The sequence below is a fragment of the Pseudonaja textilis genome, chromosome 1 (genome assembly GCF_049901715.1).
Source record: "Pseudonaja textilis isolate UNSWEBS1 chromosome 1, rPseTex1.2, whole genome shotgun sequence".
NCBI lineage: Eukaryota > Metazoa > Chordata > Lepidosauria > Squamata > Elapidae > Pseudonaja > Pseudonaja textilis.
Window position 1 is genome coordinate 102,157,599 of NC_141990.1, and position 21,672 is coordinate 102,179,270.

Genomic DNA, 21,672 nt, shown 5'->3' on the forward strand with positions numbered 1-21,672 from the left:
CCAGGTGTGGTCTTACTAGGTTTTATAAAGCAGTAGTAATACTTCACATAATCTTGATTCTTTGCCTTTGTTTTCACAACCCAGGATTGTATTAGTTTTTTTGGCTGCTGCTGCAAACTGCTGGTTCATATTCAAGTGATCATCCACTAGGACTTCAAGGTCCCACTCAGAGTTACTGTTTTTGAGCCAGGTCTCACCTAATCTGTACTTATACATTTGATTTTTCCTGCTTAAATGTAAAACTTTGTTTTCTCCACATTAAATTTCATTTTGTTGGATAGGGCCCATTGTTCAAGTCTGTCAAGGTCTTTTTGGATCCTGATCTTGTCGTCTGGCGTATTGGCTATTCCTGCCAGTTTAATGTCATCTGCAAATTTGATAAATTCCCCTTCTATTCCCTCATCTACGTTATTTATGAAGATATTGAAGAGTACTGGGCTTAAGATGGAGCCTTGTGATACCTCATTGCTTACTTCTCTCCATGTGGATGTAGTACCATTAAGGACTACTCATTGAGTACTGCTTGTCAGCCAGCTACAAATCCATCTGGTGGTGATTTATTGGATTAATTTGGATGCCATACAATCCATTCACCTTCTAATATGTTGTCTTCTAATGACAAAAGTTTATCTAAGCAGCTTGCACATATATAAAGCAATAAGGCTCTCTAGATAATTTTTCTTAGGTCCATCCTTGATGGAATTGGGATTATAATCTCCTTGGATTTCTCCTTTTGCTTAACAATGTTACCTGTGCAATGTATGAGAAAAAATGATTACAATAAAAGTAGATTAAAACAGGATTATGGCCAGTGGTGGAATTCAAAATTTTTTACTACTGGTTCTGTGGGTGTGGCCTGATGGGCATGGCTTGGTGGGCATGGCAGGAGAAGGCAAAATCTTCATTCTCTCCCCAACCCACTAACCTGCTTTCCAACTCTGTTCTCCTGTGCAGGGCAACAAAAGAAGACCCAGCCGATCTCGGGAGGCAGAGAATAGATGGGGCAGGGTCAGTCAGAGGTGGTATTCTGAACTACTCAAAATTTCCGCTACCGGTTCTCCAGAACTGGTCAGAACCTGCTGAATACCACCTCTGATTATGGCTATTGTAAATTTATTGAAAACATTAAAAAGGGTGAGCATTGTAATCAATTTCAAACATGAAGAATTACACCAATGAATGATTTGTAAATGGGACAGAAACCATTTAGGGCTGTGCCCAATGTTTTCCCACTCAGTATATACTTAAACTCTCAGAAATTGTTGGTAAATGCCAATGTTATGTTTTATTTTTCATCACATAATCCTTTTAAACCTCAGTCACAAATGGATGATTGATAGAACTAAACATTCAGCAATAGGCATTAAATGAAGGTATAAAATACAGGATATATAGAAAGACAATCAGTGCTTCATTCCAACAAGACAGAGACAGTAAACAGGTAGAAACATGATCTTTCCCAGCCCCCTCATCACTGTCTTCTCTTTTAAAAGACCCCAAAATTCAAGTGACTTATTTTTATTATATGTAAACAACATAATGAATTAAAAATGGACCATGAGGTAATCTATATTCTATGGAGGACAGGTTTAAAAACACTAGATAAAAAGACAATATTCAAGACACACAGATATTGTGTTCACTTTGGTCTCTGGTTATTTAATTCATTCACTAGAGTAATATACAAATTCAAGTCAATATGATAATACTTGTCAGCCATATTGTTAAGAAGTAGGAAACAGAAAGAGGTAGACACTATTGTAATGGTTTTTCTTAGTTTGCCACTGCAGGTTAGCAATAGTGTAGAGCAAATGTCCGAACTCTTCTTATATTCAATTTCATTCTCATTTTCTTGTCATGGATGCCACATTGGACCTCCACATGAGCAAGCTGCATGCTTGGGAAAAAAGCTTGGTGCTTACTTCCCTGGTTATAAATTATGAACTATTGATGCTGAAAATGGAGCTTAGATTAATACATTCTTAAAACCTTGAATTTGCTCAACCACAGTATAGATGCGGCAGAGTTAGGGGTCTGATCCACCTGCATCAGAGGACTGAATTTATATTCACACATTGCTTATTTTCAACACGTTTGGCCTGATGCAGGGCATTGTGAAAAATTGTTGAAGCTCCCTTTGCAGCATCTTGTCGCCAACCGGTCATGATGGCAGAATAACACTATTAGCCTATCTTCAAAAGGCTGATGATATAAAACAGAACAAGATACATTTAACAAGTCTTTAAAAGCGACCATAGACAAAGTCATCAAATCTCATTAAAGACATCTAGCAAAATTAAATCCTGCGCATCCGCACACATTTTTCCCAGTGACATTCATTTCCATCACAACTAAAGGGGAAGAAAAACCTACATATATTCTTTTTGATAAACATTTCTCACAGATAAATTAATTTAAATTAGTTTAAGACTTAATGAGATCTTTCCACTTTATATTTTTTTCATACAAAAGTCACCAGGTCTATAACACTTTTATGGGTCTCTATCCACAAAATTACACAAAGGAAGTAACTTTGGGGTAGTACTAAGACAATTACGATCTTTTTAACTGAGTAGCCTGTATTTAGCAAAAGAATCACATCCTTATAGAGCTAATTGTACAATCAAACAAGACCTAAGTAATTGTCCTCTTATCTTTTCCCTCTGAGATTTTTTTTAATGTTGCTAGTCAAGTGTGCACAGCTCCTACTGATTTCACTATATGAGACCAGTTCTGGAGCACAAAAGCCTCAATTCTAGGGCCAGGAGACAAAGAAAACATTTGTGCAAGTGAGAGTCCCATTGAGATTCATATGACAGACTTGCTGTTTCAAGTTTTGGCTTAGTCACATTAGAAAGTTCAAAAAGTTTCATAAAGCTCGATGCCAACAAGAGTTCAGGATGCTGTTGAAAGCAACAGTGATTCCTAAACAAGGTGATTTAAAATAAAATATTTCAATTTTGCAATAAAATTATAAATCTTAAAAGCTTTAAAGGTATTGGCATCTATCATTTAAGCATGAATTGTGCTCATGTATTTTTATATTTACTATCCACTTAGTAACTTTCAGAGAGTTAAATGTTGGTCTACTCAGCTATTATGTCTTTATACTGGTGGCTGAAAAGTGCAAACCGGATTTGCACACATACCGTTAGCATTTGTTTAATGATGCTCACAATTCTTAGGACTTGGCACATGTACTTTGAGGGTGGGCAAGTTAAAGAGCAAAACAAATGCCTTAAAGCAGGGCTGTCAAACTCGTGGCCTGTGGGCCGGATGCATCACATGGTGGCCAAGTCCACGCCCAGTTTAGCGAAGGGAAAAAAAGTCACGATATGTCATGTGACACTGCCATGACAAAGCAAGTTTGACTCCCCTGCCTTAAAGCTTGAAGGTCCTTAAACCAAAGCTTGGTAAAGCTGACTGAATTTATACCTTGTGCAGTTACACCTGAGGGGAGAAAGTAGGGTTGTGCTCCCAGCATCTTGGGGATTTTGGCCTTTTGGTTGTTACCTTCACCATGACTCTGAAGGCAAAGAGGTGGGAAGAGTAGTTGTTCCAGGCACCTTTCTCTGCCTTGATGGGAGGCCACTGTGTACAGGTCATGCTTCCCTGTTCACATCACATACAGGGTGGGAAGGGCAGGAATGGCTGCAGTGGGGCATCAGCCCACTCTTGCAATCAAAGGACCGTGATTTATTAATTCAAGTCTCCTTATTCGGACATCATATGAGACTACAGTCTTAATTGTTGTTCACCAGTTGGAAATGGATCTTGATTTAACAAATCACACTTCCCTTCCATTGTGTTTGGGTCTGCAGAGAGAGTCGAGGAGGGGAATGAGGGAGGCATGCTGAAACCCAAAGCTCTTTCTGCTCTGAGATTGCCTAATTTGGGCCATGGGATTATTTAGGCCAGACAAAAACTCAGGGCTGGGCAGCCAATTCTTGCTGGAGCCTGCCCATTATCAAAGCAATGAAACCCAGGAGTGCATTACTTTTGGAACAAAATGGTTGTTCTATGTTCCTTAGAAACTGGCAAACATACTGAATGGGATAAATATAGTATTGCTCTCACTAGCAGTTTGCTAGGTTGTTATATATAACTGATTATTTACTTTCAGCAGATAATTATATCTTATAAACAGAGAGCAAGGAAAAAAAACCTAACAATTCTCTTGCCATCCAGGAATAATGAGATAATTATTTAATTCCCACATGCTGGCTCTTTATTAGAGGGAACAGAAAATCCTACCTGCATATCAACAGCACCTCTTTCTCTGTCAACCAGGTAGAATAAGTTAAATTTTCAGAGAGTCTTATATCATTTCAAAGAGATGCATCATTTTCAAAACTAAACATCACTGTAATATGTATATGTTGCACAAGCGATTTTTCAAAAGTAGAGGTATGTACCATAGAATTAAAAGCCACATTTAAGGCCAGAGCAACACACAGGTATTGCTTCTGAGGTAAGCATGAGGTAGTTGTTTGCTGTAAACAGAAATAATTATATTCTTCCCTATATTAACAATGTGGCTTAGAAATTCAGGAATGGGAATACATTGCCCTGCCCACAACCCTGAAGGTCAGCCATGCTTGTAATGTGTTCAGTTCACTACAAGGAAAATATTATGCAAAAAGTTGATATCTGAGTCATAAGAAACTCATTAGTAAACAGAGGTAGTTATTATCATTAGTACATAATATGTATATAATAGCACGGTATGTAGCAGTATCAAAGCATTTTTGTTTGTTCTGAACAAGCAAGCAATCTGTAAAAGAAAAACAATAATTACATGCCATTTTCCCTGAGCAAGGTTCTTTGTCCTGAGAAGGATATTTTGCAATAGTGACCATCCTCCAATATACAAAAATAAAATGTAAACTTTTAATAATAAGATAGATCTGCTAGGCTCTCTTAGCAATTTAGTCTGTGGCTGCTGGAATTACTTATTTCACTCCAAAAAAAAAAAAAAGTAGTTCTGAAATTTTAAAGTAGCTAAACAGAGAATGGCCTGTTTTCAAATCCACCATTTCCATATTACTCTCTAAATAAAGGTCAACAAACTTTGGTTTATATTTTCAAAGTGACCTTACTCTTGCCATTGTTACTGTTTTATAACCATTATTATACCTACGAAAAGATTAGGCAATGCCACTTTGATTTGTCTACATAACTTAAATAAGTTTACAATCCTTGCATAGGGCAAGGAAGTAGTTCTCTATACATACATCACATTCAGTATCGTCAAAACAAAAACAAAACAAAATCCAAAAAACCAAAACACCCCGTTTTGCACTGAGGTTCACTGAAAACATCCGTATAAACAACAAAGATTCTTCTTTCCCTCCAGCACTGCCATGGATTCCAAGCAAATTTCCATCATCAGAGTTAGGCCTACTTTTAGGCCGCTGAGCCATTTTCCTGAAGGAAAGTGGGATAGTGGTGACAGCAGTATAAGCAACAATATTTAGAGGGTTTTCTTTTTCCCTGCAGGTAATAATGTCCTCTCAGATTGAGCAGAGCCTACAGAAACAAGCCCTGAGATTCTCAATGACTTAACCTAGGCGTGTCCAATCCATGGCCCACAGGCCACATGCAGCCCTGGACGGCAAGTAATGCGGCCCCACAAAATTGTAAACTTTAAACCTTATTATGTGATTTATATACATTAACTAAATTGTATATTTTATATGGGACCAAAGACAATTCCTCTTTACTCAATGCAGCCCAGGCAAGCCAAAATGCTGTACACCCATGACTTAATCGAAGAAAATCTGAAGATTTGGTTCAAATTATATTATGAACACAGATCTCTTTTACTTATATTTGCTTTTACATTAATTTGCCAAATAAATTAGGTAAAGTATTTCTTCAAATTATTTTTTAAAGGAAAAAGCAATGGTCCACAGGACTTAACATCTAGCTCATATGTCTTTTGAAGGTATCAACAGCAGCAGCTGCTCCAAAATTGGTGAAATGGGTAAGAAATTGATTCTAGCTCATTCTTGGGAGAGTGGAAAAATTGTGATAATTTGATCCTGATCAAATAATATTGTAATGGATGCCCCAGAAGTCACTTGGGACAACAAGAAAGACCTGGTTTCACGAACTTCAGAGAGGGCCAGCTGGAGTAGGAGGTGACCTGTATCATAGACTTTAGATGGTTGCAGTACCTGATCAACTGGAAGGGGCCCTAAGGATGTATCCTGGGAAGATGCTGAGGCCCTGCATGCCCCCTATCTGGCCTGCTAGTTCCACCTCTGGTGTCTATGGAAACTGATCCATGGAGGTCGAGGGGGGGCAGGCCATGCTGGGGAGATAGTGTAATGGATGCCTCAGAAGCTGGTTCAGATGACGAAGAAGAGCTGGCATCAGGAAGGGATGGGCAAGAGCAGGAGGAGAAGCCAAGAAAGCTGGAGGAGTGACTGGACAAGCAACTGAGAATTGGACTCATTGGATTTTGTGCTGGTTTCTGTGTGAGGTGAATCCTAGGGAATACTATTCGGGGCAGACGAAGCCTCAATGAAGACTTCAAACCCTTGTGGTGTCTGCGCATATGAGCAGGACAGGACAAATGTATTGGCAGTTACCTGGCTTTCTAATTTCCATTTCTAAAAACAAATTCCCTAAATTCCAAGCACCTGGGCAACTCTGTAGGCTTTTAAATAATTCAGCATGTACACAGACCGTAATTACTATTACATAATATAGCAATTAAATAAGTTTAAGACTGCAATCCTATACACTATTTTTTCTTTTCTTGAGGCCACTGAGATCTTTACACAGGATTGCACTGTAAATATCAAATGGGAAGTTAAAAGTCCCAAACCCATTTCTTAGAAAGACCTATCGAAATCTGTCCAGTGACACGAACACTAAATTGGAAGATGCTACTGCTGCCACCACCACCGCTTTCATAATCCTCAAGATTTGCACTAGATGAGTGCAATCAAGTTTTGCAAAAGGGAAGTCCAAATGGCGCCTCAATATCACTTTTAACCATTATTTTAACATATACATTTTCCCATGCAATCACCTAACCTGTATATAAGTCATATTGAGTTGATACAGTATTTCAGATAACACATTCATTGTCTAAGGGGAGGGCAGGGAAAAAAGGAGGAAGATCCTTTAATTCTTTAAAACTTTGTGGCAAGTCTGAGGCATCTTTAAACCAAGGCATTACCCTTTCAAGTTAAGAACTAAGAACTTTCTTCCATCTTTTCCGCTGAGGGAATTACAATTTCCCTGAATCCTACAAGGATGTATTGATCTATTCAGTACCGTGGTTATGGTGACTCTATATACTCAGGAAAGTATGGTTACAATTCTTTCCCTCCCCTTTTCTTTCTCTTTTATAATTAAAAAAGGCATCATTAAAGAAAACAATCCATTTAAAACTCAAAACTATTACTTTCCCATGAATTCAAGAATCATAGTATTTAATGTATACATTCAGGCAATGGGCTAGTCTGTACATCAAAATGTCAGATGGTTTATTGTGACAGGAATGAGTTTCTGTGCACAATGGGTATATGTGCTGCTTCCCAGCCCCTGGATGGCTGTGAAGAAATTAAAAAAAACTCACTTCCATTTCTTATTAATTGCTGTTTAGAATTAAGAAATACGATAACTGTTTTCCCCCCAAACTAATGTGGTTAAGATAAACCACAGAGAACTTAAGCAGCTAAGGAAGCATAATCTTCCATCATTCTTTAGGGCTGCTCTGGAAAAGAGGGGAAGAAGCAAAGAATATATGCCCAACAATAATTTAGGCTAAGTTTAAAAATCATATGAGATCTTGATGCCCAAACAGTTTAGAAACCCATTAGCCATTAAACTCATCTGAAATTTACTTGGAGTGACTGGTTTGCTTTGGTTTTTTGTTTTCAAAAGACCTCTGGTCCACAACAGTAGTTAAAATTTGAGGTTTGTTGCAGGATAATACATGAGATTATTCTCCTTGTGCTTGAATGAGGTAGACATCCCAAGAGGTAATGAAAGGCAGTGACAAAGCTTTTTAAGTCTTTTTTCGTTTTTGAACTGATGGTCCCTTCCGGTTTTGCTCTTCAGGTGATGGAGAAAACTTACTTGAAGCAGCTTCTTGAGGTGACTTTCCTGAATGCTGTAAGATATCTGGCCTTCCTTCTAGAGAATAGGATGGAGAAGTGTAGCCATAGGCTCCTCCTCCTCCTCCTTCCCTCAGGAAGGCTGATGTGGATGGCTGAGTGTCAGCTTCATATCTTCCCTGGTAACTCGTGGGCTGCTGTGGAACAGTTTTAAGCGGACAGTTTGCCACCATGTGCATGATGCTCTGACAGTAATGGCACTTCTTTGGCTGTGGAGGTAGAATACATTCCTTAGCATGATGATCGAAGCCACCACAATTGTAGCATCTGCAAAACACAAACAGGGAGATATATATATATTTTACTGATATTTTTTACAAAATTTTTACAAGATTATATTTTACAAACAAAAGAAATGTTTGATTCTCAATTTTAAAATAATAGCAATAGGCAAGGAGACCATTATCACCAAATTTGGAAATGTAAAGTCCTTGAAGGATAACCATGGTAAGAGGGGGGAGGGAAATCAATTAAAAGAGATGCATCAATTTATTGTCACTGCTGATTTTTGTTTCACAGAAGTTAAAAAAAAGAACAACCTGTAAGCAAGTTTTAAAGCTCAACAGCCTGCAATTGCCATCTCTTAGATTTTGAGATAATTGAAATTGGATTGGATTTTGAAGTTTTTAAAATTTATTTGTATCCCGCCTTTATTATTTTTACAAATAACCCAAGGCCACACCACATCCAACACCCCTTTCTCCTCCTATTTCTCCACAACAACCCTGTGAGGTGGGTTTAGCTGAGAGAATGAGTGGCCCAATGCAGTGGTGGGATTCAAATTTTTTTACTACCGGTTCTATGGGCATGGCTTGGTGGGTGTGGCAGGGGAAAGATACTTTAAAATCTCCAGTCAGAGGTAGAATTTGCTGGTTCTCCAAACTACTCAAAATTTCTGCTATGGGTTCTCCAGAACTGGTCAGAACAGGCTGAATACCACTTCTGGCCCAATGTCACTTACTATAGCAGCTGGCTTTCATGGCTAAAACAGGACTTGACCTCACAGCCTCCTGTTTCTATCCTGGTGCCTTAACTACTAGGCCCAACTGGTTCTCATTCTCATGCTTCCCTCTTTGCTGGAACCACCAATACATCATTGTACTTTGTCTGGGGGATACTGAGCTCTCACTGAAAGGTTTTTCCAAAGGAGAGGGAGGAACACTTTTGAGAAACTCCTGTGAAATCTCAAATGCTTCCCAGCTTTGAGGTATATTATACCAAAGTAAATTTTTTTGCAAATTAGTCACAGCAAAAGTATTACTGTGACAACATTACAGAGCTCAAGAAAAATATGTGAGGGTTGTGGGTGTTTTGAAAATATCTAAACCAAGATAAAGGAAATGATTTTCTTGTGAATAACTTACTGAGAGAAAGGCAATGTGAAGGACAGGTTGCTGTGATTCACTGAGTAATTATCTGTGCATTTACAGATATGGATTTGCATCTCTACATCTTTGCATCTCATCAGAGCTCATTAGAGGGAAGAATGTTGGCAGGAAGACCCCTGCTCCTCTCAGCATTTCCAGAGAGGGTGAATGTGGGTGTTGGCACATCAAATCTGGATTGTAGGGAGCTTTTTTCAAGGTCCTTTCTAACTCTGAATAGTCACTAAGTAACTGCTCGTAAGTTGGGGACATTGTGTACTATGTCTCAACTATCATGATGAGGAACTCTGTGCTAGGTAAAACCCATATATGCAATGCGGAAAGAAAAAGTCATGTAGAAAAAAAGAAGATAAAAGAATCGTACTTCCAATAAATAATTATTTTGTGTGATTTTATTTTTAATCTGTTTCAGGATAACCCACTAGAGGGCAGCAACCATCTGATCATTTCCCTCATCCTTGAAGTGCTTTTAAACTGTTATTTCAAAAATTATTGTCAGAGGAAACCAGGTCATTTTAACATCAGTTTTAAAGATGAAGAAAGGTATGATCAAAATCATATTTTCAAGAAATATGCTTCTACACCGTATACATTAAAGTATCTCTATCTATCTATCTATCTATCTATCTATCTATCTATCTATCTATCTATCGTTATCTTAATTCCAAGCCAACAATATTTTTCTCCTATAGGTTGGAGTTTGAAATAAAAAAATATCACCCTCTCAAGGAAAAACATTTGTAGCTCAGCACTCAGATGAGCATGAATTAACTCCAAGATTAACCTCCAACCAACAACCAAGAAGTAAACAATACCCCAATCAAGGACCTGCCAAACAAGCCAAAGATAAACAGCCCAACCAAAGAATCTCCAAGACCAACTCCACCAACACTGACACTAGGAATATAAACTGAGAACAGTCTCCAGTCCTTAGCAGCACTAATGATGTAACCAAGTTGGAGCAATAAAGTATCTGTAAGTACACCAAGCTCAGATAGCACCAGCCCCATATTGTTTATGTTCCTGTAAGAACTGTAAGTCTTCAAATATTGCTGAGCAAATGCTTTTGAAACAGTAAGAGCTTTCCAAAAAGCAGCTTTCTCACCTCCCATTCATTTCAATGGAGTTTGTATATTAGCCTTGTATTTTTTATAATACAAGAACATTACATTTAAAGTTACAAAACTTAATGGGATGGGAAGAAACTACATCACAATATAGCTGGGACTAGGTACATTTTTGTATGAACAAGAAATAGAAACAATAGATTCAATTAATCTTATTTCTCATCCAAACTTGCCCCAGTAATAGTCTATTCACTTTGTTTAGACTGACTATTAGGTGAAAGTTTGGTTTAGTTGCACTTTATGGTTACAAGAAAGGATTCCTTTCAAAGGTTTGTTGAGACCTGAAGTTACTTCCCAATCTTTTCTGGGATGTGATTTTCACCAAGGATTGTTTTGGGTTAAGTCATTCAGTTTAGTTTATTTCTTTTTCAGTCCCACTTTGGCAGAAGGATTTGAATGGATGAAAACATGCCCCCATTGGAAGTCAGGAAGTTCCCTCTAGTCTAAACCTAGCAGGGAATTCACAGAATAGGGTACCTATGAATGTAGGGTACAGTAAGAGATGTAGGATATCTCCTTGCAAGGACCCCAAAAGCTCATGTCCAGTGGGTGCCCTCCCATCAGAGATATGGTGAGCAGCCCCCCAAAAGGTTTTCCCTACCCAGTGAGGTACACCAAGCCCCATTTTTTATTATGACTGATGAGTGTTGAACAGTATATAAGTATGTAATATAAACTTAATAACAGAAATAGGAAATATTTCTATAACACAGAAGCATCCCATGAATTTAAATGAAGCTTGATGATCAGGTCTGGATCAGGAACTTTTTGTGATCCTCTTCAAAGGAAGCCTGGCTATCAACTGATTGTGAGCTAATTGTGAACATAGGCTGAGCACTATTCCAAAGCAGAGCTAGTCTAGAACTGTGCAACTCCATCATTGCATAAACCTTTGTCCAAAAGCAGACCATGACTATGTTCATGAAAACCTTTGTGATAAACAGAGGAAAAACTGATAGACAGCCATATAGCCAAGCTTGCTGCATAAACCATTTTACAAACTGGTTTCCTCTCAAAGTCTTAAGGAAAATGATTCTGGGTATGTTCCCTATAGGGGAGTGGGGAGAATGAAGTCAGGATATCTATCAACCTCTATAGCTGGGGAGTCAAACTCAAGGCCCGGGGGCTAGATCAGGCCTGGGGGGGGGGGTTGCTTAGATCTGGCCCACGGGGCCATTCTGGAAACAGTGAAGGACTGGCCTGCATTGCCTCTGCCAGTGAAAATGGAGCTCAGGAGGGCTGCGTGCAGCTCTCCCAAGCTCCGTTTTCGCTGGTAGAGGGTTGCAGGAGATGAAACAGAGCTCGGGAACCTGTTTTTGCTGGCAGAGTGCTAGAGCCATCACAGGTGCCCCCAACATGAGTGACATCAAACTGGCCACTCCCCCCCCCAAGGCCAACCTTGATTGAGGCCCTCAATGAAATCGAGTTTGACATCACTGCTCTATAGGGTACCTTCTATATAAAGGTCAGTATCAGACTTTTATTACTTTGGCTTTTTACATCTCTGTTCACCTAAAGACATCCTGTTAGTGATTGGGGACAAACCCCCAAACAGAATGTGCAGCAGCAGTCAAGCCAGGCAGCCAAATGAGAGAGGAAGGGCCCTAGAGTTTACACACACTGATGACAAACACTGTTTTTGTAGTTTAAATAGTTGTTTAATCCAATTCGAGTTTAAACATTGTCAATCAGTCCATATGTCATTCACAAATATATCCATTCAGTAACTTAGTCCATTCACTAGTCAGTTCTATATGCTTATCTGCTTGTAAAGATATCTTCTCCTCTGATACCTTTCCTTTTGAAGACAACGCTGAGTATTCACAGGATATCAGCACATCAATGAAATAGTCCTTTTGTTCAGGTATTCAAACAGTTGTAGCAAACAGTAGCAAACAAACAGTAGCAAGCAGGAAAAAACAAGCAGAGAGAGAGTTATGTTTCTCTTACTGCCTTTTATTGCCGTTTGTAACCGCACCCTTAATTAGTTAATTACAAGCAGTTTGGTGCTTAAAGCTACAAGTTACAAACACCCAAACCTTGGTTTTATATATTTATTCACCCAAACTTAGTTGGTGTATCAATGTTATACCCAACATTCTCCCCTTTTGGGTGATATAAATATACAATACCCTTACAATCTAAAACCATACTTTACACAACTCTCTTGGTGCTTAATGGCACCTTGGGCTTTAGTAAAGTTATCAGCTATATTGTCCTCCGACATGCAGTACTCCAGCTGTATCATTTTACTCTTTACAGATTGTCTAACGTTATGATAAATTGACTGATTTAGACAGGATCTTGACAGGTACTGATGAAAAAGTGATTTAAAAATTATACAGTTATTTGTTGGAAATTTTATTAGAGGAGGAACAAGTTAAAGAAACGATGATTGTTTGGGGGAAGAATTTTGGATATGGGATTAATTTGGAGAAATGGGAAAAATTGTGGTCTCAAAATTATAAAATGACAATGTCAACAGCTTATAAAGAAAACTTGTATAAGATGTTTTACAGGTGGCATTTTCCCCCAACAAGAATTGCAAGAATGTTTAAGAATAAATCTGAAAAGTGCTGGAAATGTCATCAGATACCTGGCTCATACTACCATATGTGGTAGACTTGTGAGGACGCTAGAAAATATTGGACTAAGATTCGCATATGGTTGGAAAAAATGACAAAGACACATATAGACTTGAAACCAGAGATTTTTTTATTGGGAATCTTACCTGATATATATAATAAAAATTTGAAGTATTTGATTGTAAATATATTAACAGCGGCTAGGATTGTATTTGCTAAAAACTGGAAGAGTGAGAAAACTTCATCAGAGGAAGAAATTATTAAGAAAATATTGGATTGTGCTGAAATGAGTAAATTGACATTTGAAATCAGAGAACAAGAAGATAAACAATTTTATGAAGTTTGGGATCTTTTTTATCAATGGTTAAATAATAAAACATAATAGAATATTCAGATTTAGCATAAAAAAAATTTTTTTCCTTTTTTTTCTTGATATTATCTTTATAAAACATTATCAAGATAGATTTGGTATGATCTTATGATTTATTGCAAAATAAACTAAGTAAACTATAGTTATCTCATTAAAATATGAATTAACAAAATTATAGATAAATGATTTTTTTAGTGATGATATTAGGTTATACAATTATTGATTGATAATATGAGCTATTATGTAATATAATTATATTAGTGACTAGGAAATGGATGCACAAAAAAAGTGGTAAACCAATCGATGCATTGTTTGCAAATTTATGAAGAAGGATGATATTTTTATGTTTTATGTGGTATATCTATGTTGTTTTGTTGTTAAAATAAAAAAAAATATAAAAAAAATAAAATAAAACAAGATGAAGTATATACTCAGTTAAGACAATTTAAGTAAAGAATTCTGTTTTGCTGTGCTTCTTGATGGAAGAAAATAAAAACCAGTGTGTGATATAACTTTATTTGAAAATGAATTCTATTCAGCAGGAGGAAGAAATATACAAGGTTCAACAAAACAAAGCCATAGCAATAGGAATTTAGATGAGGCCAGCTCATTTTTGTTAGGCCCACATACAGATATAAGCACAAGTATTGCTCCACACATTTTTCTAGGCTAAAGGGCTTCATCAGCAGATCAGTTAGCAGGCATACAGAAATCCATTTAATAAGTCACTAGGGTAGGCACTATGTTACTCAATTTAATTTTTTACCTTCCCAAATGACCAAAAGCCAGCTAGCCCAGGGGAGCTTCTCATTTTGTACATATAGATGAGTACATATTAGTTATCCATCATCTACTTATGCACTGCTTGGAAACCTAAGGATCTTAAAAAGCAGAGAACTAATTGTAGGCACACAACGTCACAAATATATTGCAAATAACAAAGTACCATTCATGAAGGTGAAGATATGTATTCAAATTGGAAAATTAAAGGGTTTAAATAGCAGAGTTCTCAGTGTGTTTACCTGAGTTAGTTTATTATACTCATTAAACCCTAAATGTGACATTTGATATACTTTACAAAATGTGTTAGAGACATGATGAAGTTATTTCTGCTCTTAAAAAATCCGTAATGCTGTAGCAGAGCACTAAAATAGGTTATTTTATGATTGATAAAAAGGTTGTGTTATTCCCTTCCAGTAAAAAATGATACTACAGAATAGATGGTAAGATACAAAGTTCCAATAAATATTTAGTACAGATAGTCCTCGACTTACAACCACAATTGAGTTCCAAATTTCTATTGTTAAGTGAATTTTGCTCCATTTACAACCTTTCTTGATACAGTTATTAAGTGAACCACTGCAGTTGTTAATTTAGTAACAATTGTTAAGTGAATCTGGCTTCCTTATTTTGCTTGTCAGAAGGTCGCAAAAAGTGATCACCTGCCCTGGGACGACCCAACCGAGTCAATTGCCAAGTGCCTGAATTTTGATCTTGTGACCACAGGGATGTTGCAGCAGTCAAAAGTGTGAAAAATGTTTACAGAGCACTTTTTCAATGTCATCATAACTTTAAACAGTCACTAAATGAACTGTTGTAAGTCGAGGACCACCTGTATTAATGGCAAGCCCTATTTGCACATCTATGTTTCCAGAAAAGCTTTCTGAAACTGCCTTGCTCTGACAAATATGTAGAAAGCTTTGAATCAGTTGCATGTCGTCTCAGATGTTTTTCTCCTCTTTTAAAAGCAAACAGTAGCATGAACAAATAGCATGAACAGAACCAAAATCACCAATAAAACTTTCCTCAGTTTCTGTTACTGGCAAATGGGTTGCAAAAGCTCTGAGGTCTAAATAATTCAAACATTGGGGAGGGACAAATTTTTAAAAAAAACCCTGCCACAGTGCTTTTTATCACTCATTTAGCACTGTGTGTATGTTCATACATACATACATACATGCAAGCATGCATATAACATTGAACAAGTTTCCCCCCCAAAATCTTTAGTAGTTCATAGTTAGTGACAAAACAGTCAAATTAACATTAAAGAGACTGTACTATCTGACCACACCTAATCTGATATTTCCTCCTGCCTTTAAAACAATATTATACTGGAAGTGCCTGTTTTCAGCCTCCAGAGGGCCTTGGGAGCCCGGGGGAGGCTGTTTTTGCCTTCCCAGAGCCTGGAAGCCTGAAAATGGGCCTGTTTTGGCACTTCTGGCATTTCTGGAAGGCCCGTTTTTCAGCCTCCTGACGCCGCAGAGGCTTCCTTTGAGCCTCTGGGAGGGTGAAAACAGTCTCAAATAGGCCAAAATTCAGCTGGGAGGCATATGCATGTGCAGGTAAGTTTGGCTGAGGCTCATGTGCCGGCACAAATGGCTCTGCATGCCACCTGTGGCACGTGTGCCATTGGTTTGCCATCACGAGTCTATACTATGGTATTATAGACAAAGGGTAGCTTAAACAATGGATGACTGCCTTGTCATTCTCCTTCAAACAAAAATATTCTTTCTTTAGATATTTCCACTGGACTTCATACAAATAACTGTAATCAAAAGCATGTTTTAGCAGATATAAGGAAACAAAATATTTGCAAATTTGAAATTGATCAAATGCTTAGTCGAAAGTGCTATACAAAATGAAAAACAGTTCTCCTCCCAAAATACTGCTTCTGTTTTTACTTACTGCTATCAAAAATAAACACCTTTTCTGGAAAATATAGAAGAACAAAACTTTGAAAAATGTACGTTTCTTTGGTCCACAAGAAGAGTATGATGCTAGAAATACAGCTGTATACAGTTATTATTTATTAAATCTTTATCCTGCCCTTATTAGAAAAAATATATATACCAGTCCACGGGCATTATCTTTTCCCAATTGTAATCAATAGAAGTGGATTTTTAATTTAAAAAGGAAGAAAACCAAGATGAAAAGGGACAAGAAATAAAAGTCATACTTCCCACTTGTGTCATGTATATAGTTAGTCCTCCACTACAGGTGGTCCTTGACTTACAACTATTTGTTTAGTGACAGTTTAAAGTCACAACAACACTGGAAACAGTGAATTATGATTGGTTTTCGCACTTATGAACATTGTAGCATCTCCACAGTAACATGATCAAATTTGGGGCATTTGGAAACAGAGATATATTTACAGCAGTTGCATTATACTGAGGTCAGGCAATCACCATTTGTGACCTTGCCAAAAAGCTTCCAATAAGCAAAGCCAATGGGAAAGCCAGATTCCCTTAACAACTGCAGTGATTTGCTTAACAACTGTGGCAAAAAGATCATAAAATAGGACACAACTCAACAATTGTCTATCTGTACTTATTTTCCACATTTTAGAACCCATGTGCTACTACAGCAGCTAGTAGCAGGAAGTGACTCTATAATTCAAGGGCAGAAACAACCAAGAACTAAGGAGAAATTTCCTGACAGTTAGAACAATTAACCAGTGGAACAACTTGCCTCCAGAAGTTGTAGATGCTCCAACACTGGAAGTTTTAAAGAAGAGATTGGACAAGCATTTGTCTGAAATAGTATAGGGTTTCCTGCCTAAGCAGGGGGCTGGATTAGAAGACCTGCATGGTCCCTTCCAACTCTGTTATTCTATTCTATTCTGTTCTGTTTTGTTCTATTGCTACATTCCATTTGAGCATTTCACATTGTCTCTCTCCCTTCCCCCTCCCTTTCAAGAAATTCATGTTATATATTTTTTTTAAATCCACATCTGTGGCAGACTGTCTTCTGCTGTTTCTTTTAACTGGTTTGATGGTGGGTTACCCAACTGTACAAAATCTGCTTCAGCTGACCCAGCAAGCAGTTACTCTCCAAATAGTACAAAAGGGCTGTTGTTGTTTTTTTGGGAGAGAGAAAAACAGTCAAATCATCTATAGCAAAACTGCACTGTTGGGTGTTTTTGCAGTAAACCACTGACCTTGACAATTGCCAGACAACATTTTCAAACAATAGGTCATAAAAAAGATGGCATTGAAAGCCAGGTTTCTTTTTTTCACATTTTTTCATAAATAAGTACATAAATACACCCAAACTCATGTTATTAAGTCTGCCATCTATTATGTCAAAGAGACCCATGAGCAAAAATTTCCTTCCTGATAAAGCAAACAGCTGCTCTGTAAGTCAAAAAAAGAGACAAGAATCTTCCAGCAAAAGAACCAATGATTTTCTAATGAATCTGCACAGTAATTTCTAAGCTTTCTGTTTTTGGCCCAGCATATTGCAAGGACATTGCAGTACTTACTAACCGAAAAAGCATTGTAGAAATTGCATTGTTTCAAAATATTGATCTCTCCAGTGAAAGGTGCTGCATGTAACAGGAAATTGATGGCATTTTTACATGGCTGAATTCCTTCCCTTTTATTAACATGGAATTCTGCTGCTGTTTTCATCATGGACCTCCTATTCTGCAATCTTGCAATCTACTTTAAATATATATATTATTCTAGGCAACCTCCTGCAAGGACATACCATCTGATTGCATTTTTAATACCTCCAAATCTGAATAAGGCACAATCTTGTCTCCTTATTTGTCATTAATAACTCTGCTTTCCATGAAATGTTATCCTTAATTTCAATTTTGCCTTCAGAGGTTAAGCTTGACTCCAAAAAGCTGCCTATTTTCTCCTCCCAGAGTGATTGGACTTTGTTAAAAGCTTTAATGACAAATGTTCATTTAGCATATATTTTCCTACCTTCTTTTTTGTTTATTGGTAGGCCAGGCTACTAGTCTCTTATTTGGAATACCTGCCTATAGTTCATAGCTGTGATTTCGTTTCTATTGTAGATCAAAGGCTATTGATGTCTATAAAGATTTTTTTTTTATTAAAAGTAAAAATAGTAATTCCAGTAAAAATAGAATATGTAATCAAATTTGCAGGTCAATGACTAGCTTTTTGTGCAAAATGCTATTAAACCTTACTGACCCGAATATGGCAACTTAACTAAATAGTTGTAGATGTTTGTTAAGGACATCAGATCTTATTGACATATATGTATGTATGTATGAATGTATGTACTTATTTACTTACTTAAAAGACTTCTGTGATCTCTTGTCTTAGGAAACACAATTTGAGTAGCTCACAACAGTTGTCTAAAACCAAGCATCATTTTAAAAAAGGCAATTAAACCTGCAGTATAATGTGTATAACCTTTCCTGCAAGCAATACCACCATTTTATAGTCTTCAAATTCCAATACACTCTCAGCACACACATACACATCTCCTGCCTTTATTATTTTTATAAATAACTCAAAATGATGAACTCCTCTTATTTACTAATACTCCTCTTATTTTCTCCATAACAACAATCCTGGGAGCTGGGATGAGCTAAGAAAGACTGACCCAAAGTCACTCAGCCAACTTTCACACTTAAGGCAGGACTAGAACTATAATCTCCCAGCATCTAGCCTAGTACCTTAACCACTACATCAAACTCTCCCTTCGAAAAGGTTGGGAAGGTGGAGGCCTGTCAGATCTCAAGAGAAATGATGTTCCGTAGGGCAGGGACTTCCATGGAAAATGCTTGGAAATACTCTACCTGACTCTGTGGTTTCTTCCACTAACCCCGAACACTTTAACCTCAGACGGTCTACTGTTGACCTCACCCCATTCTTAAGAGGTCTGGTAAGGGGTGTGCATAAGTGCACCAATGTGCCTACCGTCCCTGTCTTAATGTTCCCTTTTATTCATATCTATATCATGTATTAATAATATTCGTATCTATTTCATGTATTAATAATCATGTTTATACTTATATATATTATCAAATGCATGCTTGACAATAAGAAAGAAAGAAAGAAAGAAAGAAAGAAAGAAAGAAAGAAAGAAAGAAAGAAAGAAAGAAAGAAAGAGAAAAGACATACTTCCTAGATCCTGCTGATTTTTAAAGGAAGGGACCTGGAGCATGCCAAATATATTTAATCTGGCGGAATGGGCAGATACCGATACCTTCAGAGAGTGGCAATCCTGCACATTTTTAAAAAAGATTTTATTGATTTTCTATTGTTTACCTTTTGTTAGTGCTTAATAAACATCATGTTGTCTGGGTTTGTGTAATTGCTTAACAGTACATATTACATTCTTAACCTCCACCTCTTTTTTTCCAACCACTGGTAAAATAAAGTCCATGTTTGATAATATTCTGTGTTTTCTTTCTGTTTAATTTTCAGTGTAAGTCTGTCAATTTCTGGACAATCTACTATCTTCCTAATTATCTCTTCATTTCCTGGAGTTTCTTCATTTTTCCAACATTGTGCAAATATAATCCTCTTTGCTGTTAAGACGTACAATATTAAACATATACTTTGCTTATCAGGTTTTTTTGATATTACGCCTAATAAAAACAGTTTAAAATCTATGTTTTCCTATCATCTTTTCTAATCACTTATGTATTTTTGCCCCAATTTTTTTTGCTTTAACACAAGTCCACCACATATGATAATACATGCCTGTTTTTTGGTTACATTTCCAACATTTGCTAGACATATTTTTAAACATTTTAGCTAACCGATCAGGTGGTAAGTGCTATCTATAAAACATTTTATATGTTATATTTCTTTATAAGAAATTCAAAAGCTTAATAATACTTTTTTAAAAAATATCTGAGTTTTAACTTGCCAAGACTAAAATGTGAATGAAGGACAGATAATAAGAATGAAGATAGGGTGAAAAACTGGAATGCTTTCCTTGTTTAATATCAGTTTTTAAAAATCTGTTTCCTCCCATTTCCTATAACCGAACTTTTCCTTGCACAATAGGACTTCTTCATCCTTCTTTTTACTCTTCATCCTTGCCCCAAACTCCCAGTATGGCCAGTGAGAACAAACAGAGGTTGAAAGGGAGAAAGATCTATTTTGCCAACGGTAACCCGTTAGTAAGTGCCTTCATCTTCTTAATTCTAAACTGAAACAATTTAGAAAGTATGGATTGTGATAAACAGCCTTGCTTTTTTTTTTTTTTTGAGAAACATGTATTCCCCCCACCTACCAAAAGAAACTAAAAATTTACATATTTTGCCTGTGACCAGAAGTTCGTATTGTAGCCACATTCAACCACAACAACAAAGCTCTTATCAGGCTCTGCTGCCTTTAAGCATCTCCTATAAATCTATATGATGCCTTATCTACATCTTCCCATGCTCAGGTCTTCAGTCTTGCTGAGAAAATTGTTTCCTGATCTGGATTATCCTTTCTTTTCATAAATGACTTTCACAACCAACAAAACCCAGAGAGCAAGTAATAGTAATAAATAAATATGCACATACTAAAAGCCAAATTGAAACCCTTATATGCAACTTCTATTATCTTTTTCTCTCTTCGTTATATTTGAAAGTCATGAATTTAGAATGCTTAAAGTTCAAAAGAATCTTTGTGTTTAAAATGTAGCAAATACTAAATGTTTGGGAAATTATGTTGTTCTAATAGATCAAAAATAGCCTTCCATATTGAATCAATATCTCAAATGATTTTATTTTAACGAAAGATTTTAAAGACTTTCAATAAGTTTTTAAAATTTCTTTGTCTACTATTCAATGAATTATATACACACAATGCACAACATAATACTAAAATTGATTTAGTTGTGAAGATATCAAAAGATAAAAATTCTGCATTTAATCATTCGAGAAGGCAATTCAAAAATGAAAGCTTCTGTTGATCCAGCAACACAATTACCCTGTCATGCACTCATTATTATGTGAAATATATGAAAATGGTAGTAGATGAACATTTAAGCAGTTTGGATGAAGGAAGGGAGAAAAACCCTGAAGGAGCTCCTATTTTCCATTTATCTCTCTCTCTCTCTCCCCCCTCCCCCCCCTCTTTCACATAGTTTTATATTATGAGTTCTGCAACTCTAAATGTGTTTATTTCAGTAGGCTTTTTGACAGTTGTAGAGATGTCAGTTTGGAAAAAAATATATTTGTATGTGGAATGAACAGTCTGCAAGTACATGCGTAGCATGCTATAGATCACAGTATTTTCCCTCCATATGTTTATTTGCCTTATGTTTGCATGCAGCAGAAATAAGTTTTAGTTTCATTGATACTGA

The 21,672-nt window shown here is 36.8% G+C and overlaps 1 protein-coding gene across 1 annotated transcript in view; it reads right to left on the bottom strand.

The window, feature by feature from the left end:
- Positions 1-1,270: 1,270 nt before the first annotated feature.
- LIN28B (lin-28 RNA binding posttranscriptional regulator B) overlaps positions 1,271-21,672 on the bottom strand; it is a 68,867-nt gene continuing 48,465 nt past the window's right edge. Inside the window, exon 4 of the mRNA XM_026726490.2 lies at positions 1,271-8,402. Coding sequence (XP_026582275.1) covers positions 8,027-8,402 — 376 coding nt within the window. The 3' untranslated portion in view covers positions 1,271-8,026. The remainder of the gene's footprint in view (positions 8,403-21,672) is intronic.